Below are 16,829 nucleotides of genomic sequence, written 5' to 3'. Positions count from 1 at the left end.
AGGTTACCGATTTCGCTGTGCAAATAGACAAATGTGAACCATGTTGGTCGAGAGTAGCAAGAACCATAACTAACAACATGTGGTTTCCGCTCAATAACACGTTTACCGAAACTATCACTGCTGCGGCAAATGTGCCCGGTCCATTGCCTCTTCAATGTCCTTTGAGATACCTATATCAGTGATCTGCCGAATCCGAACTAGTTCATTCCCGATTTGATGTCCAAGAGAAACTCCGTACAAAAAGTTCGGGTCTTCGTAAAACAGTTCTACAAATTAGATTTTGCAGGATAGAATGAATTATGAATAATTATTTATTTTGAAGTGTAGTTAGTAGTAGGCTCTATTTTTCCGGATTTAGACACAATGATTTAGACCATTATGCGTGTTGATTTTGAAGTGTACTCTTATTAATTTATATTATTAGTTTTGTGCTATGAATTCTAAGTGTAAAATTAAAAACAGAAATGTAAGTACAACTAATGTAATAATAATCATTAGAAACATTAGTTGTACTTACATTGTCAATCGACAATCATAACAAAAACGACTTTATTATTAAGTATACGGATCGTCTCATGATGATCTCTGTAATATTTCCATTACGTAGCATGTGTGGAAATATACGCTCGCTTGTGATTTTCTTCCGAAATTACGTAAACATTGTCATTCCAAACAAAACCCGGAGCAATATGTCAGTAAGTGGAAATTGCTTTGAAATGAAAATGAAATGTGTGTTTTCACAGACGATAACGAGTTGGGGACGGGAGGGGTGCATCATCAAAACGAGGGCTTTCTCTCAAGCAGTGTTGTGCTGTTCCTGGAAATGTTATCAAAATAGGACAGTAAAAAGACGCAAAAGTTATTTAAAGTTATGTTATGTGTTCTATGATCAAAGTACAAGAAACAACAATTTGCTCAAAAAAGCAGCTAGAGTCCTTACTATTAAAGAGTTTTTACAACGGGAACATTCCCGAGACGGCTCCAAGTAGAATATTATGTTGTTCGTATCTTTCCTGGTTACGTGATATAAATCAATTTGCTCGGGTCGCACAGATCGTGTGTTATTATTATCCAAGGACTTTTATGTAAATACATAATGGCCCCGATTCCTGCAGACACCTCCTAATTTTACTTTAAGTTATACCTGTCATTTTCTTATCCGTCGAAAAGGAAAGGGACGGATGATTGACAGCTCTTAATTTTAAGAAGAATGAGTAAATGAATGAATAACCCGGGCGAATCAAAAAGGTATCTCGCTGGTATACAAACTGTTTGACGTGTGTTGTCAACATAATTCTGGCGGGTTATTGGCCAATGTAAAATTTTTAGACGGTTGTTTTAGATTTGTGCTTAAAATTGACGTGTGTTCCATAAATTTTATGCTTGTCGATTACCCGTCCCTTCCTTTTCGGCGGATAATAAAATGACAGATATAACTTAAAATAAAATTAGATGGTGTTTACAGGAATTAGTACTAATATATCTACGTATATACTTACTTGAATATTAAGTTAGTGTTAATAATATAAACCACTGCTGAACATGCACTTTATGAAATCGAAGATAGTAGTAACATTATGAAAAAAGAAAAGTTGTTTTACTTAGAACAAGTACCTACCTAAATATAACCGCTTCTCTATCGTAAACGTCGTCATGTCAAAATTAAATATCTAAGTTCTTATAAGTTTTTGAATTTAGACATTGCAAGTAAGTACCTATTACCTGATGATTAAAGAGTTTCGTTACATTTTATGGCACGTCACTATTAACAATAAAGAACAGTAATTTGCTCCTTCAAACTAGTTCTAAATTTGTACGAAACTTTATTAGCGGGAAAACATCATAACGTTCCGCTACTTATAACTATTTTTCTACAATTGGGTCGTGTACTAGGTTCAAGATAAATTATGAAATGCTGATTACTAAATAAAGACAGATCTAAAACTAACGAAAAACACTTTCATTTTTCTATTAGCTTATTTATGAATTTTAATTAAGAAAAACGTAATAATAAGTCCGAAATTATTATCACGCTTTCCTATGACGTCACAGGTTGCTTTTTCATACAAATTCCATAGTAATTTCGTGCTTTGACGTTTAGTAAAAAGTAACTGATTTGACTAGTTGGAAACTACCCTATTCATTGTACAGGCATATTCTTCCTTAACGCATTTCTGGCGCGGCTTTTCGGCGGGAAACGGGAACGGGACAGTTGCTTTCTTCATTGAGTAATCTAAATAATTAATACGAAGTGGTGTTTTGTGGTTATCGCGAGTGTTATTATATTGGAGTATTCAATGAACAAAGTGTATCTGCCTATTTTCGCTTCGTGCCGGGAAGCCGCTTCATAACTCAAAAGTTTATGCGGACTTTTGAGTTAATTCGTTTGGGGTTTGGAGTAGGAGTCTACTCCGAGGGTGGGAGCTTAGGTTTCATCATCATCACCTTTCATCATTTCATTAATCATCAAGAAAAAAAATACGTCAGACATGGCTGTATGGGCATAGTTCCCTTTGCCTTACCCTTCGGGGAAAACCAAAACAAAAAAAAAAACATTTCTGGCGCTTCTGACATTTGTCAGTCGGCGACTGTTGTCGTAGCTGTCATAACATTATTTCTGGGGGCAACATGACGGCGGCGACAGGGTATTTTGAAGCGTGTTTTCATCGCTCACGGCCGAATGGCCAAGTGTCGCTCCATTCACCCGACGGCGCGGAAGCCTCATACAGATAAAGCCCTTTTATTGTCTTCAGTAATTGAAAGGTCGGAGGTATTCCCCTTCCAGCTTTTAAACGGGTCTCATCTGGGCCCTCCAGCTGTGAAATAGCATTTTTCCCGCCTAATGCGTTACAATTTCTCAATTGTTAACTCTTGTTTCCGTCGGGATTGATGTTGTTTGTTATGCTTTTTGTTAACTTATGTTGGGACCTGTTGAATTGCTCCTTTTCACGAGCGATAATAAGAGCCTTTATTTTTGAGATTGCCACAGCAATTTACATAATTGTGGTACTTTAGCGCACAATTAATGCTGAATAGGTATTCTTTGTTGCCAAATAATATTTTTCTTGTTCAGAGTTCTTGGCTAATTTAATTACTGAAAGTACCAATTAGTTAAAATAATAGGAAACCTTCACAATATCAAGTTAATAAACTTTAATAGTTATACATAGTAACAGTAAACTGAAATGATAAGTTGTTTAGTGTTCCGGAAAATACTGTTACAAAATTACAATGGAAAGAATGTTGACTATTATCCTCATGACGACAGTGTTAACGTTCCCAGGATTACTTGGAGAGGGGTAATGAGAGAAAGCCCCGTTCCCAAAACGAAACATTTTATCACGTGACGCACGAATGAAACGGAAAGTAAATTACTGTATTAGGTAGTATTTTAGGCAGGTATTTTACTTTTGCTCTCGGAAACATGTTGTGAATTTTGCACATTAGCCTTTATTACGCTTACCGCTCTACATACTTTGCGAGTGTATATTTGTTTGTATTATTCTTTCTCCGAAATTTTACGTTACCTAAATAATAATATTTTTGCCTCTATTCTTGGTATAAAACAGGACTCTGGAATTATGAATAGAAATTTGATGTATAGGAATGCCTCGCAAGTTTGCGAAAGTTTTTCGTCAAAGGAAAACATTTGCCGCGGAGAAATATTTGTTCATATGGCAACCCTTTTGTTATTGCAGACAGATTCTCAAAACATACTCAAATCCTCTTAGTAGACAGAATTTGAATAAGAAGATTATGGCAACATTGGCAACTTAATATACATCTTACTGTTCGGTGAACGAGGTTCGGAATATGTTTTTGAGAGGAAAATGTTCTGCATTTCAATATTGATTGTTGATACCTGTGTATTACAAGGTTTATCAGTAGAAAATATTTATCATTCTTTTATTTTGCGTTGAACATATGTCTGAGTGTAATAAGGTTAACTTACCATTAGATAAAGTTACAAAACAGTTACTTGTACTTAAAACATAGAATCATAACGATAACTAAACCCAAATTCTGTTTGTCCACAGCTAGCGACCTTGAATCAATACGAGCACTTTTCAATGAGAAGGAGAAGGAACTATCGGTGGCGGTGGCGAAGGTGGAAGAATTGACGAGACAGCTGGAAGAGTTGCGGCGCGGGAGAGTTCAGCCGGCACCGCCGTCTGCGCACGAGTTGGACAAGCTCAGGAGAGAATTGATGGTAAGTCTTTTACAGCTGATGTTAAGTAATAAAGATCTTCCCGGCGGTAAACGCGCTCGGTCTGCGATTGTTGAAGTTAAGCAACTTTTGCAAAGGCCGGTCATAGGATGGGTGACCACAAAAAAAAAGTTTTCATCTCGAGCTCCTCCATGCTTCGGAAGGCACGTTAAGCCGTTGGTCCCGGCTGCATTAGCAGTCGTTAATAACCACCAATCCGCACTGGGCCCGCGTGGTGGTTTAAGGCCCGATCTCCCTATCCATCCATAGGGAAGGCCCGTGCCCCAGCAGTGGGGACGTTAATGGGCTGATGATGATGATGATGATGAATAAAGATCTTGAACGTAGGATAATTGAGGTTTATAGGCGGTTGACACAATTGATGTTTTGCTCAACCGCAGTCGAAATAATAAAAGAAGAGAAGAAGAAGGAGAGCGAGAAGATAAATTAATGTGAGTGGAGGCAGAAAAAAAGAAGATTATTATTAGACTTAGTAGGTAGAAAAACACATTGCCGGCCATGTTTATTTTCACGTTCTTATCTATTTGTAAACGTTAGAAACAGCACCCTTGTCTGGTAATAAGAATATGTCTAAGTCAAGCCCTTTCACAGTCAGTGGAATGAGGAGTTAATCGAGTTCCGACATCTGATTTGTATGTTAAAACACGGTGGGATCTATGCACGACTAAGTGGACACTTAAGTTCCGAAAGTGACTCCCTTGACTCTTTACTATTCGAAATAAACTTATTCAGCCCTCGTCAAACTGGTCTGCCCCTGTCACAAAACCAGAGGGTCAAGTCGGGACTCCGGACCACATAAATTTACGCGTCGAGTATGGAATCACAATAATATGGCTCATATTTATTAAATACAAAATCGAACTCAAAAATTTTGCATTGACGCGCGTCATTGATCATCTTACACAATATAACATAAACAGCCTATATACGTCCCACTGCTGGGCACAGGCCTCCCCTCAATCAACCGGAGGGGGTATGGAGCATACTCCACCACGCTGCTCCAATGCGGGTTGGTGGAGGTGTGGATCATCTCACATCCTGCATTAAATCTCTATGAATTATTTTATCAGAGTCACAATCAATTTGATATTTCCTACACAAAATAATTGTGTTGGGATTTCAATTAACGAAATCGGGACAGAAAAATCGACGTAGGTATGTGTTACATTTTCTATAGATGCGCTTTATTATTAATCGGATTGAAGGTAAACTATATTTGTACATAATTTTAAACTTTTGAATATTGCTTTATGTATAATGGACTAACAAACAAACAAATTAGCGACTACGTTAATAAAATACGAAGTTTCTAACTTTAGTAGTATTTTTTTTGATTTAATTCTAAATTTATTCTGTGGATAGTAGCTAGTCAACCCTACAACGCCGAAAAGATGACGTTCATGTTTCTTTTATCACTCGAGAAGAATTGACATGCCATTGAATACCCGTGCCGCGGCCGGGACCGTGCGAGTATCAATATTAGCAGAGAATACTCGCCAACTAGGTTGCGGGCATTAGGTCGTTTGGACTTGATACGATATTGTGATGGAGACTATTCTCAAGAACACTAGAAGATACACTAGTATTTTTTTTAATTTTATTTTTTAGCAGACAGGGCAAAGGAAAAGTGAAGAGTACTTTGCTTAAGTTCACTAGAGGAATCATGCCCAAGATATAAATAACGGATCCGAAAAGATTTTTGAGACAGGCTGCCCTCGTGTTTCTGGCAATAGGACCCGTTTTCCGTATAGTATATTTATAGAACGGGCTTTCTTCTTTTTAGTCCTCTGATATTTATGTATAGAAACGATCTGAATGAGAGAAGGATGAAGGATACGCCCGACACAATACGAATATAAAAGTACCTATAACAATAACGTTAGGTTTTTAAATAGCGCTCCACTCGGATGCGGAAGGTATTATAACGCGGGTTTAGTCCGCAGATATTTATTTTTACACGTTCAAAGAAACAATGATGGAGTCAAACTGGTTAACGATAACGAGAATATAAGAGCTCTCTTGATCTTGAGAGAACATTTTGACACAAAAGGCTTACCACCCTTTTTGCATAATAATGCTGAAGGAGCTATTAAGTAACATTTATATTTGTAGTAGGTGCTTTAGTCCGACATGGTATCTAAATATTTCACAGTCAAGGGAAACCGTCTTATATCTTTAAATAGATGATGAGTCTAGTAAAATTATCCTGGAGGTCATATTTAATGCTTGTGTACTTGAATGTTCTGCCAAAATCTTATTAAAGATTTATTGCGTTGACTAAATTAATTGGCAACGCAACGTATCTACGCTTCGTTTGTGCGGATAAATTTACCGTAATTTTTGGTCGAGTCAAATTTTAAAAGGATATTTCTGTCGTTAGATGAAAAATAATCTAATAAAGTATGATAATAATTGCTTTGCAAAAAATCTTAACATACTTACATCTACAGGATAGGAGATTTATCTCTTTCATATTTGGAAGGATCATGTATAGGTTGTTTATGTAGCTGTTCTTAAAACAGAATAATCGAGATGATAGTGTCTACATACCTTACGACGTAATCTTATGACGTGTCTCGGGAGCGATCCCACTTGTGCGGTTAATGCCAACGCTTTGATTCAGAGACCAATTTGACAATTTAGTTACAGACACGGCACTCACGCGGCCTATTGCACCATATAGCTGACATTGTGACCTTAGTTTAATAGTGAAAAATTAAAATTTAAGGACTCTCGAAGCGAAGTAGTGGATTTGTACAAGTGAAGTGGAGAAGTGAGTGGTAGGACTTTTTTAAAGGACGTAAAGGTCAGTTTGGATTAAATTATTTTTATATTATCATTTATTTTTTGTTTTACAAGGAACCGTGGTGTTGTGAGACAGGTTATTTTTAATATAGAGACACTTAGTTAATGAATCTGTTAGTATATTATTAGTTAGAACGTATTTTAGCAGTGCTACCTTCAAAACTCAATATTTGGTGTTTGAAATTACAGTACATATACACTACCTACCACCATAAAAAATAATAGAATGAAAAATCTTAATAAATTTTGTAAAGGTGAATTTCCGAAGTGGGGTTGTCGTGGGGATTAAATGAGACCGTGTGTATTTAATGAAGAGATCGTTCTGACCCAAAGAAATCCTTCTATTTACACAGGACGAGTGCTCGTTCCAATTTATGCTGTATATTTTTCGATTGGTGAGTTTACTTTTTATGTTAGTGCAGTGGCAGTTGTGGTTCGATAGTGAAGTGGAAGTGAATTGAAACCGTTGATTTTTCTGGTCGGAATCGTTGGTTGTTGCTTGCGTATCCGCTTCAATAAGAATAAAACGATAAAATACCGCTGTAGTTTTTTCCTTCTTTCACTTATGAAAGCGGGATTAATCCCAATTTTGTCGTCCCTAGTTTATAAAACCGGAATTTAGAGTGAAATCTATTAACGCATTCGAATAGGTGTTTACAATGTAATATTAGATAGATACTTATCTATTAATTGCATTTAGTATTTAAAACCGGACGTACTCAATCTTGATATGCAGTAAACCCGCTGCTTCTAACTTTTCACTACAAAATATTACTCAAGAAAAGATACTCTCTCAGAATTTAACGCGGGGATTTCGCAAGGAGTACCGCTCGTAAAACAAAAGTGGAATTTTACTTACTTCCATTGATGTACTCTGAGTCTCCGATATATTGATATAATATATCCGAAATATTGTCACTTGGAAATAAAGAAATTAGATCCAACAAAAACAACAAAAACAAAACCTAACTTCGCAAGACCAGGGTCTTAAATCTGGGTGGAGAAATCTAAATTTCCAGAGACATTACTATGGGGATTTTGATTTTAAAAAGACAGTGGGAGTTACGATTTTGAATAATAATAGTCTTATACTTAATTGAATCTTCTGTGATGGTGTTGTAGTTTAATAAATAAATTCTATACTTACTTTATATTTGAACAAATTCGTAGTAGGTAGGTAAGTACATACTTAATATTAACTTTCATAAGTCCCTTGCTATAACAATAGTAAGTTCTGATATATACCAACTTTACTTATTAGGTACCAATGTCTCACGCATGAATTTGTTTGACTGCCAAATTATAATTTGAGTTTAATTGTGCATTGTACATCTGACAAAGTCAAGGTTATTGAAATAATTGGGTGCGACGAACCGACGACACAGTGTAATACTGAGATATTAGTACGACCTTCATTCCCACACAGGTGTTCTCCGAATCTAATAATCAAATTGGACACATTAATTACCCAAATACGAGAGGAATAATGGTGCTGATACCTATGGGAGTGAAGGTAAACACATAATTCGTTCAGCTGCTTATCTTCCCTATCTTCCTTAGTATATTATTAACAACCAATGTGGCTTCAAGTTGTCTTCTAGTAACTTGTGGCATGTGAAACCCATACCGATAGGCATTACTGGCAGACTTATTCGTTCCTTTAATATATAGAAATATTTCCCTACTCACTTATATAAATAAGGTCGCGATATATATTACTCTGAGGGTAGTGAAGGCTCTCTAGATTAATAAGACGCCTTCGGTTCTCTGCCTAATTCGCTCGTTGTCCAAATTTACGACGCCAATCTAAAGGAATACCTCCGAGATTAAACTTCTTCGAGGACAATGTGATCTTATCAGACTACAGCGGAAGATACAATACAACCTATACTTATAGACGAATGAAATTGAAATAGGTACATTTGCTGTTAGAGTTACTAGTGAGCTTGATTTGGCGTTGAAAAGTAGACGGAGACGGAGTCTGTACACTACCTGATTAAACAAAGATATTTTGTTCAGCTCTTCTAAGTCATAATTAAGCCACGCTTTTATCGGTGTAGCTTTCTCCTTTCTTGTCTATCAAATGCCAATTTTTGACTTTCTTAAAAGACACGACGTTCGCCTTCTCTTTAACCTATACCATGTAAGCTCTCTTAGTCTTCCCCAGATCAGATAATATGAGAATAAAAATGTCCAATGATGCAAAAATATATTTATAACTCAAGCAAGATAATCTTGTCTAGTAAACCAGCGCAAGCAGTCGACTCGGGAATATATTTCCGACATTTTGTTTCATTTAGGCAAAATTCAAGCATACAAAACCGGGAAAAACACGAATCGTTCTTAATGTTGAACACGGGAGTCAGTGACTCGGAAAAAACCATTCACATGGAATTGATTTAGCTCAAGAATGGGCTTGTGGTCAGATATATCGGGAGGATAATAATTTTTGATAGTATGAAATGACCTGATAAACGAGAATAAAGAGTTTTGTCATGTTTGAGTTAGAAAATTAGCTGGCAGGTGCAAAATTTGGCTTTTTAGGGTGCATTTGTAGTATCAGAAGTTTGGTAGGCAAAAGAAAAGTTGAACTTTGCTTTTTGTTTATATTTCCGTGTACTTTATCATCATAATATTTAATTTTAAAGAATTTTAACTTGAAGTCATGAATGCATGAATAAACTACAAAGACATACAGACAGAATAGTACGTACGCTCCTTTAAGCTGTACAAAATATAAATTATCAAATGATGGGCAATTACACAAATAAGTAGTAAATTAGTTTATTTCTTCTTCTAGAGCAAATATATCTGTACTTAAATCCGGGTAGTCTCAGGTAGTAAGTTAATTCCCCTGTTCGTACAAGTTTAGCGAGACTGGAACAAGAGTGGACCGTTCAGACTCAGGTGTTCTCGCACAGGTCCGAGCACTAATTGCGGATCACCTCGATCCGGCCTTACGTATTGTGGGTTTCTAGTGCTCGAGGATCAGCGATGGCAAATACTTCATTTATACGAGCGAGCTTTGTGGTTTTGTTATTTGTCAATTTAACGTTACCTAATGATACCTACTTATTTTATTATACAAGGTGTTAGTGACATCGTAACGAAAACTATGTGGGATGATTCAGGCCATGATTCTGAGTTCATATCAAGTGGAATTTTCCGACAGGGAAATCCATAATACATTTTTGGACTAGTGTAGGTAAATATCAGATTCGAATTTTATCGCTTTATACTATAACAGGATGATTAAATATCACGTGCTTAGATACAGTATACATACGTGAATATAAAATTTTACAGGTAGAGAAAATTGGATGTTAAACATGCCTTGGTACGACAGTCATTGATTTTGAGTTTCCGAAATTATATCCTTGAAAGTTCATTACTGACAAAGACCAGAGCAAATGATTCCGTTATAAATCGCGGTCATTATGACGCACACCTTTGCCAAGACTAGATACAACAAGAGTAGGTAAAAAGGCCCACGGGAAGATCTTATTTTCTTTAACGCTGATTAAGAACATTAACCTTTCCGTTTCTGGCTTGATTTTGACGAGTTTTGTTATCAGTTTTAAGACTTACAGATACTAAAACAGCTCATAAACGTTCCAATCACATTAAACTAATCAAATGTCATCATCAATGAGGGGCATATTTTGCGCTAGTACACTGTCGGTTAGTGGAGTAAAAAACTACGCGAAAGTATTTTAAAAAATTCAATCATTTTTAGGAAAGTTTGGAACGGATTTAAATTTTTCATCAGGTAAGAGGTGAGACGTTGGTCAAACAATTCTTCAAGGCTTTTACTATCACTATTTCTGTTGTACAATCAAACAAAAATGGGACAAAAAGTCCCAGCAGATTTGTTAAATTGTTATTCGATCAAAGTTTGAAAACTTTTCCTAAAAATGAACTTTTTTATTTTAAAAAATCCCAGTCCAAATTTTTGTGTCACATCAGTTTTGTTAGACCTGGGAGTAAAGGAATTACCTGATAATTGTAATCTTTTTCAGACGAAAAAAACCCTAATAGATAGGTATCTAAGTGATAATTATTCTTCGCGTTTGTTACAAGTGCCATTAGTTGCATTCTTTATTACACCCGCAGAAGACATTCGGAGAGCTGTGTGAATATTCCGGCGCAAGTGTTGTGTCATTCAATGGCTGCCGGCAATTTCTCAGCTCTAATTCAGATTGATCGCCAAACTTTTATCATCGGGAAAATAAAAGAACTTCAAGTATTTCTGAGGTTTGATAGGTGACAAAAAGTTTTAACGAAAAGGAACCTAATGGTGGGAATGTTCGCGATAAAAACTCTATCCAATTTTCCAGAGGGATTGTTTGTGAAGTTTCCCTGGATCACGCTGACCTAATCTAGACTTACATTGTTAGCAGTTCGCGTGCAGATGTTCTTGATAAGTCTACACTCGTTTGTAAGGATATTTTTCTACGCTCTCATTAAATTCACATAAATCTTTCTACAAGTTTTTAATGCATTATTTAGGTAGATACTTACTCGTATTTGCTTCTTTAGGGAATCTTTAAATTACTTACCTAATGAAAATTTCACTAAAATTCAGAAGTACCTAACTTACTAGTACCTACTAGTAAGTTACATACCTATGTAGGTAGACAATTTTATTTGTATATTTAGTTGGCCTGTCGACTTACTTATGTAAGTAAACACCTATTTACCTTATTCCATTCTTACTTATAAATTACATCAAGTCTTAGAACATGCAGGTATCCTTTCATTTCCACTGCCCTTAGAGAACAAACCAAACCTATACACATATTGGTACACCTTTCCTCAATCAATAGGGGTTTTACCGCATTTAGTGGGCAAGTACCAACCTACTACGGAGGTATTAATGTGTAAGTGGTATTGATTGACGGGAGTTCCAAATGCTAGAAGCTCACGTAGGTAGATACTAAAAAATAATACATGACTATGTTTTATTTAAATAATTATTTCGTATCTACGTACATAGTCGAAACATACTTCTTTCTGTATTTACTAACTCATTGGGGTTTTAGATTACGTTTAGGTAATCTTAACCGAATTCAAACGCGATAAACCTCACATTGAAAACACTAAGTACATAGCAATATTATAAGCAGGTAAATTACTAAGTAGGTACTTACATTATGTCATAGTGTTGGAAACTTGGAAAGGTCACGTTAATATCACGTTATATGTAAATTGTAGTAAATAGAAACACTTAGTACTTATAGGTACCTATTCGGGAATGTTGGTCTTAGTACTTATAGGTACCTATTCAGGAATGTTGGACGCCAAGCAGCTTGGCTCTCCCAGGTGAATTAGCCGTCTAGATTCCATATTGCATTTTAAATGAACGATGCTATTTCGTGAAATTATACCAGAGCTTCCCCGACAGACGTCTCGCTAAAGTAATATCTTTTACGTTATGTAAAGTCTTCATAACTGTAAGCAAACGCAAAATTGGGGCGCATTACAATATGAGTTCTGGTTTTGCTTTATTTTTGGTACTTACCTACTTCTTGTCTTCTCAGCCGTAGGTACCTGCCATCTCCTAAGCTCCATTATACAAGGTTGTGTTTTGTCAAAACCTCCCCATGTGTTTTGGAATCTACACTCTGAATATCTATTAAAATAGGTACTCACTACATAGCCTACTATGTAGTCATTGATAGGTATTTTAGTGTTAGCAAAATTATATGATAGGTACTTAATTTTGCTGTCATCATTTCAGATTGCGGATACTTCACTGCTAACAAATATTTGTAATATTCGACGTTCATAGTTTTTTGGTATAATTATTTATGGATGCGATTGGCAACTCGGCGTAAAATTAAATCGATATTGTTGAAAAGGGATCGGTTTTGGCTGAAACTACTAAAATAAATTTGAATAAGTAACTCTACTAAAATTAGTTGAGATTAGATCAGTAATATCGGGCAAGAATTTATACTGAGGTTCTAGATAATTTATGTAGCCTATACAAAGTAATTTAGAAAATTGATATATTTTTAAAGAAACTAATTTTGTCTAACATGAACCAAATAAAATTACATCTACCTAATAAATATTAAATCGGCCAAGATTCTTTCATATAAACACACCATCAACAGAGAAGCGTCATTTTCCTTCTCAAAGAACTGAAAATACTTTGTCAGTTGTCACGGAACCTTCCCACGGATGTTGGTATGTCAAAAACATCGTGTGTTACAGGAAAAAGAAAACGTCAGGAACGTATGTAGATAGGTATAACGAGTTAATAATAGTTCAGTCAACTCCTGCTCATTACCTAGTAACTAAGGCTTTGCAAACAGCTCTGACATCAAAGCTAGTTGGAGTATGACTTTTACGTGTAAATACTCAGGTATTAGGCACGAAGTTTAGTGGAATATTTGAACATTTAGCCATTTTCACTAATATCTAAACGTGGAGGGTTTCGTAAGCGTTTAAATGGTGAGACTTATTATGTGCTGAACTTAAGAACAGCTTTTTTTTGTTCGAACATAAGTCATCTATAATTACTTACGTACAAACATGAATTTTGGGCATTGAGCGAGAGAAATGGTTTATGTCAAGATACTGACGGTGTCTCTTCCATCAATCTGTGGCAGTAGATACTTACCATAATATTTATTAAAATACCAGATTCATTGTTTTCAAAGCGCGAAACTCCTCACACTTCCCTTCTAACTGAATTTTCTCAAAACTCCTCTTACACTTCCAGTACCGCAACAAACTGAATGAGCAACAGAACGGCAGACTGTCAGCGCAGCGGGCGGCGTTGGGCGCGCGGCAGGAGGAAATGAGGAGTATTGACCGGAGAGTCTCCGAGCTGCAGGCGAGACTGTTGAGGAAGCGAGCGCTGAACCGACAGCTCGCCGCAGCGCATCGACACCCGCAGCAACAGCCACAACAGAGGTATGATACAAGAATAGTTGAATAGCGGTCACGGTTTCAGATTTCAGACCTGAAACACGTTTCGGAGGCCAGGCCGACGATGGTGTGAAATATAAGATTCCTCCTTAGGTATTCTCTTCTCAAAGTAATTACAAGTTGATACTTTTGTGTCATGAAAGTAGATAGTCTATGTCGGGATACTTTCTTTTGAGGCTTGTGGTGTCAGATAACATAACATCACGCTTGTATCCCCGAGGGGGTAGGTAGAGGTGTATAGTTTATACACCCACCCCTCGCTATCTATGTTTAAGTTCCCATGTAATCGGAGTCCATAGCCATTTATCGGGCACAAATCCCGGGAACCACGTTACATCAATCAATTATTTCATCTATGATCTAAACATAGATTCAAACTCATATAGTCGAATTCAGTGGTTTAGAGCACGAGCGGGGATTCGAATGAATATGAACTAAAGGTAGTCCCGTATATATTTTCAGGACAAACAACCCCACACCGATGCAGCAGCTGCCGAGCTACCCTGCCAGCGGCACGAACATGCAACCAAAGAACCAACCATCGCGGGGGAACGTCGCTGCTGTGGAACCCTACAACCACGTGCCGCACGCGCAAAGCCTTAGCCATAACGCCAACTTTCAGGTAACTGGATAATACATACATACCTTAACTAACATATCAAACACCAAATATCTACATAGAAACATCACACCCATCTATCTGCCTATGCTATCACTAAAACAATAACTGTCTTTTTCCAGGCAATGAAACAAAATGTAATACAAAACAACGTGCCATTGAAACAGCTCACGCAAAGTGACAACATTCAGAGTCATTTAACCCAAGAAGCCCACTACTTGCAGCAGAAACAAATGATGAATCCCCTGTACAACGGGGGCTACCCCCACCTGCAACCTGGCATGCAAGACGGCCAGTATCAAGGGCAGTACAATAAACATGAAATGAATGCTTACAACCATGTCCAACAGGGTATAAGCAATGCCTATGATCAGAAAACTGTATTCGATCATATGAACAAATATCCGGAATATTCAAAGCAACCTCAGTATAGTCCAAATAGCACAAGCAGCTCGACCAGCAACCAGACAGGCAAAGAATTAAAAATAAATGAACAAGAGTTCTTACCTGAATTTGCCGCCAGTAAATCAGACCCTAAATATCAAACTTTGCCATATAACACGAAATTCCCACAAAGCACGAACGGTAAACTCAAACCTGAAGTGAATAATAAAAACAACGAAAACCAGGATTCAAAGAATCAAAATGCGATGAATGTTAACGTCAATCATATGACTGTACATTCGACGCCACTTTCGGTTGTGAATAAAAGTCTCGCGACACCTCTAAGTCAAACTGAAGCTACATATCAGAATGAACATGCATATCAGTTACAGAAATCTGATTCCTCTAGTAGATGTAATCAAGAGGGGAAAGAAAATCAAGCATATCCACAGAATTCTAGGCTAAGTCAGAGTAATAGTCAGAGCAATGAGAGCTCAAAGATGAATGCAGGGAAAAGTCAGCAGAGCAACGCGCTTAAAGGCAGCTCGCCAAGTTTGGGATCAAACACGACGACAGCTAGTAGTTCTATAGGATTTGGAGTAAGTTGAACCTCTTAATGTTTTGTTATGGCACGTAATTACATGTAACACTATCGTTCTGCTTGTATCAATAGCTATGCACATTCATTTCATCTGTAAATATCGTCATCATTCATTCATTCCAGAAGCCCGTGTCGAGCGTGGCTCCCACATCGGTTCAAGTATCGAGTGGAAAACCATCTCCCATATACCAGACTTCATCCACAAAGATCCAACCGGTCCAGCCACAGACCGTTCAGGCACAATCTGTACCTAATCATGTAGCTAGTAACGTGACTTCCCAATCCCAGATCGTTAGAAACACGGCGTCAGGGCTGTCTAGTTCGGGAAGCACCTTCGGTGGACAGAATACGTCGCAAAGCATTCTGTTGTCACCTCCCCAAAGTGCAAGCACGCCGTTGTCGACACCTGACGTTAGTGGCACAGACAAGTCACCGAAACCAGCACTACCTCCAAAACCCACCATTAAGGTAATTTTAGTAGCACATGTATTTACCTACACCATTATTTTTTATTAAGTACTTAGTTACTTTAGTACGCCTGTACATAACAGATCCGGTGACACAAAAAATATTCTTAATTTTTTTACAGACGCCTCCTCGACAGTCAGTAAACAATGATGCAGGTTTCAACCAATCGACTGAAAATATGCCCACCATACCTGTACCAGATTCAAATGACATTGAATCGCTTAATCAAAAAGAATCGAGCAACGGGAGCAGTAACAACGAAATGATAATCAAAGCCCGTCCACTTACTATCAGAAAACCACCGCTAAGTGAGCAACCAAAATTGCGAAACCTCAGCAATTCCAAGAATGGAATTAGCGTTAGCATAAACCGGCGTATAGAAATGCCTCCAGCATTTCTATTCCCAGAAATGGATCATTTGATTGATGCACCTAGTGAAGCACAGAACGGCCTAAAAGATAAAACGAAGCAAAAAGACGAAGTAGATAAGGCACTAAATAACAACATATCTTTAATTAATGATAAGCATGAGGATAGTAAGGAGAACGTTGTATCTGAGATAGCAGAACAGATAAGCGCCGTTGATTTGAACGGTCAGGATTCTCAGGGACCTGAGAATGTGCTGAGGCGATCAAAGAAAGGCAACTTGAAACAAGGAGGCAAAGCTCCGTTAACAAGACGCGTGAGCTTCGATCCTCTAGCGCTGCTATTAGATGCTAGTTTAGAGGGAGAATTGGAGCTCGTAAAGAAAACGGCAACACAGGTACCTATTATTTTTTCTAGAA

General features: G+C 37.2%; 1 protein-coding gene across 7 annotated transcripts in view; it reads left to right on the top strand.

Annotated features, from left to right (window-relative positions):
* Window positions 1-16,829, top strand: part of LOC126373010 (apoptosis-stimulating of p53 protein 1) — a 304,602-nt gene that overhangs the window by 284,546 nt on the left and 3,227 nt on the right. For 6 of the 7 annotated variants that reach the window (XM_050018959.1, XM_050018960.1, XM_050018957.1 and 3 more), the window contains 6 exons: window positions 4,038-4,210; window positions 13,764-13,957; window positions 14,435-14,594; window positions 14,714-15,574; window positions 15,700-16,044; window positions 16,166-16,807. In XM_050018959.1, coding sequence (XP_049874916.1) covers window positions 4,038-4,210; window positions 13,764-13,957; window positions 14,435-14,594; window positions 14,714-15,574; window positions 15,700-16,044; window positions 16,166-16,807 — 2,375 coding nt within the window. The remainder of the gene's footprint in view (window positions 1-4,037; window positions 4,211-13,763; window positions 13,958-14,434; window positions 14,595-14,713; window positions 15,575-15,699; window positions 16,045-16,165; window positions 16,808-16,829) is intronic. The other variant, XM_050018955.1, reaches the window with a different exon arrangement.

Source organism: Pectinophora gossypiella, chromosome 15, assembly GCF_024362695.1.
Source record: "Pectinophora gossypiella chromosome 15, ilPecGoss1.1, whole genome shotgun sequence".
In the NCBI taxonomy this organism is placed as follows: Eukaryota; Metazoa; Arthropoda; class Insecta; order Lepidoptera; family Gelechiidae; genus Pectinophora; species Pectinophora gossypiella.
Note: the sequence above shows the minus strand (reverse complement) of the source record. Positions and strands in the feature narration are given on the sequence as shown.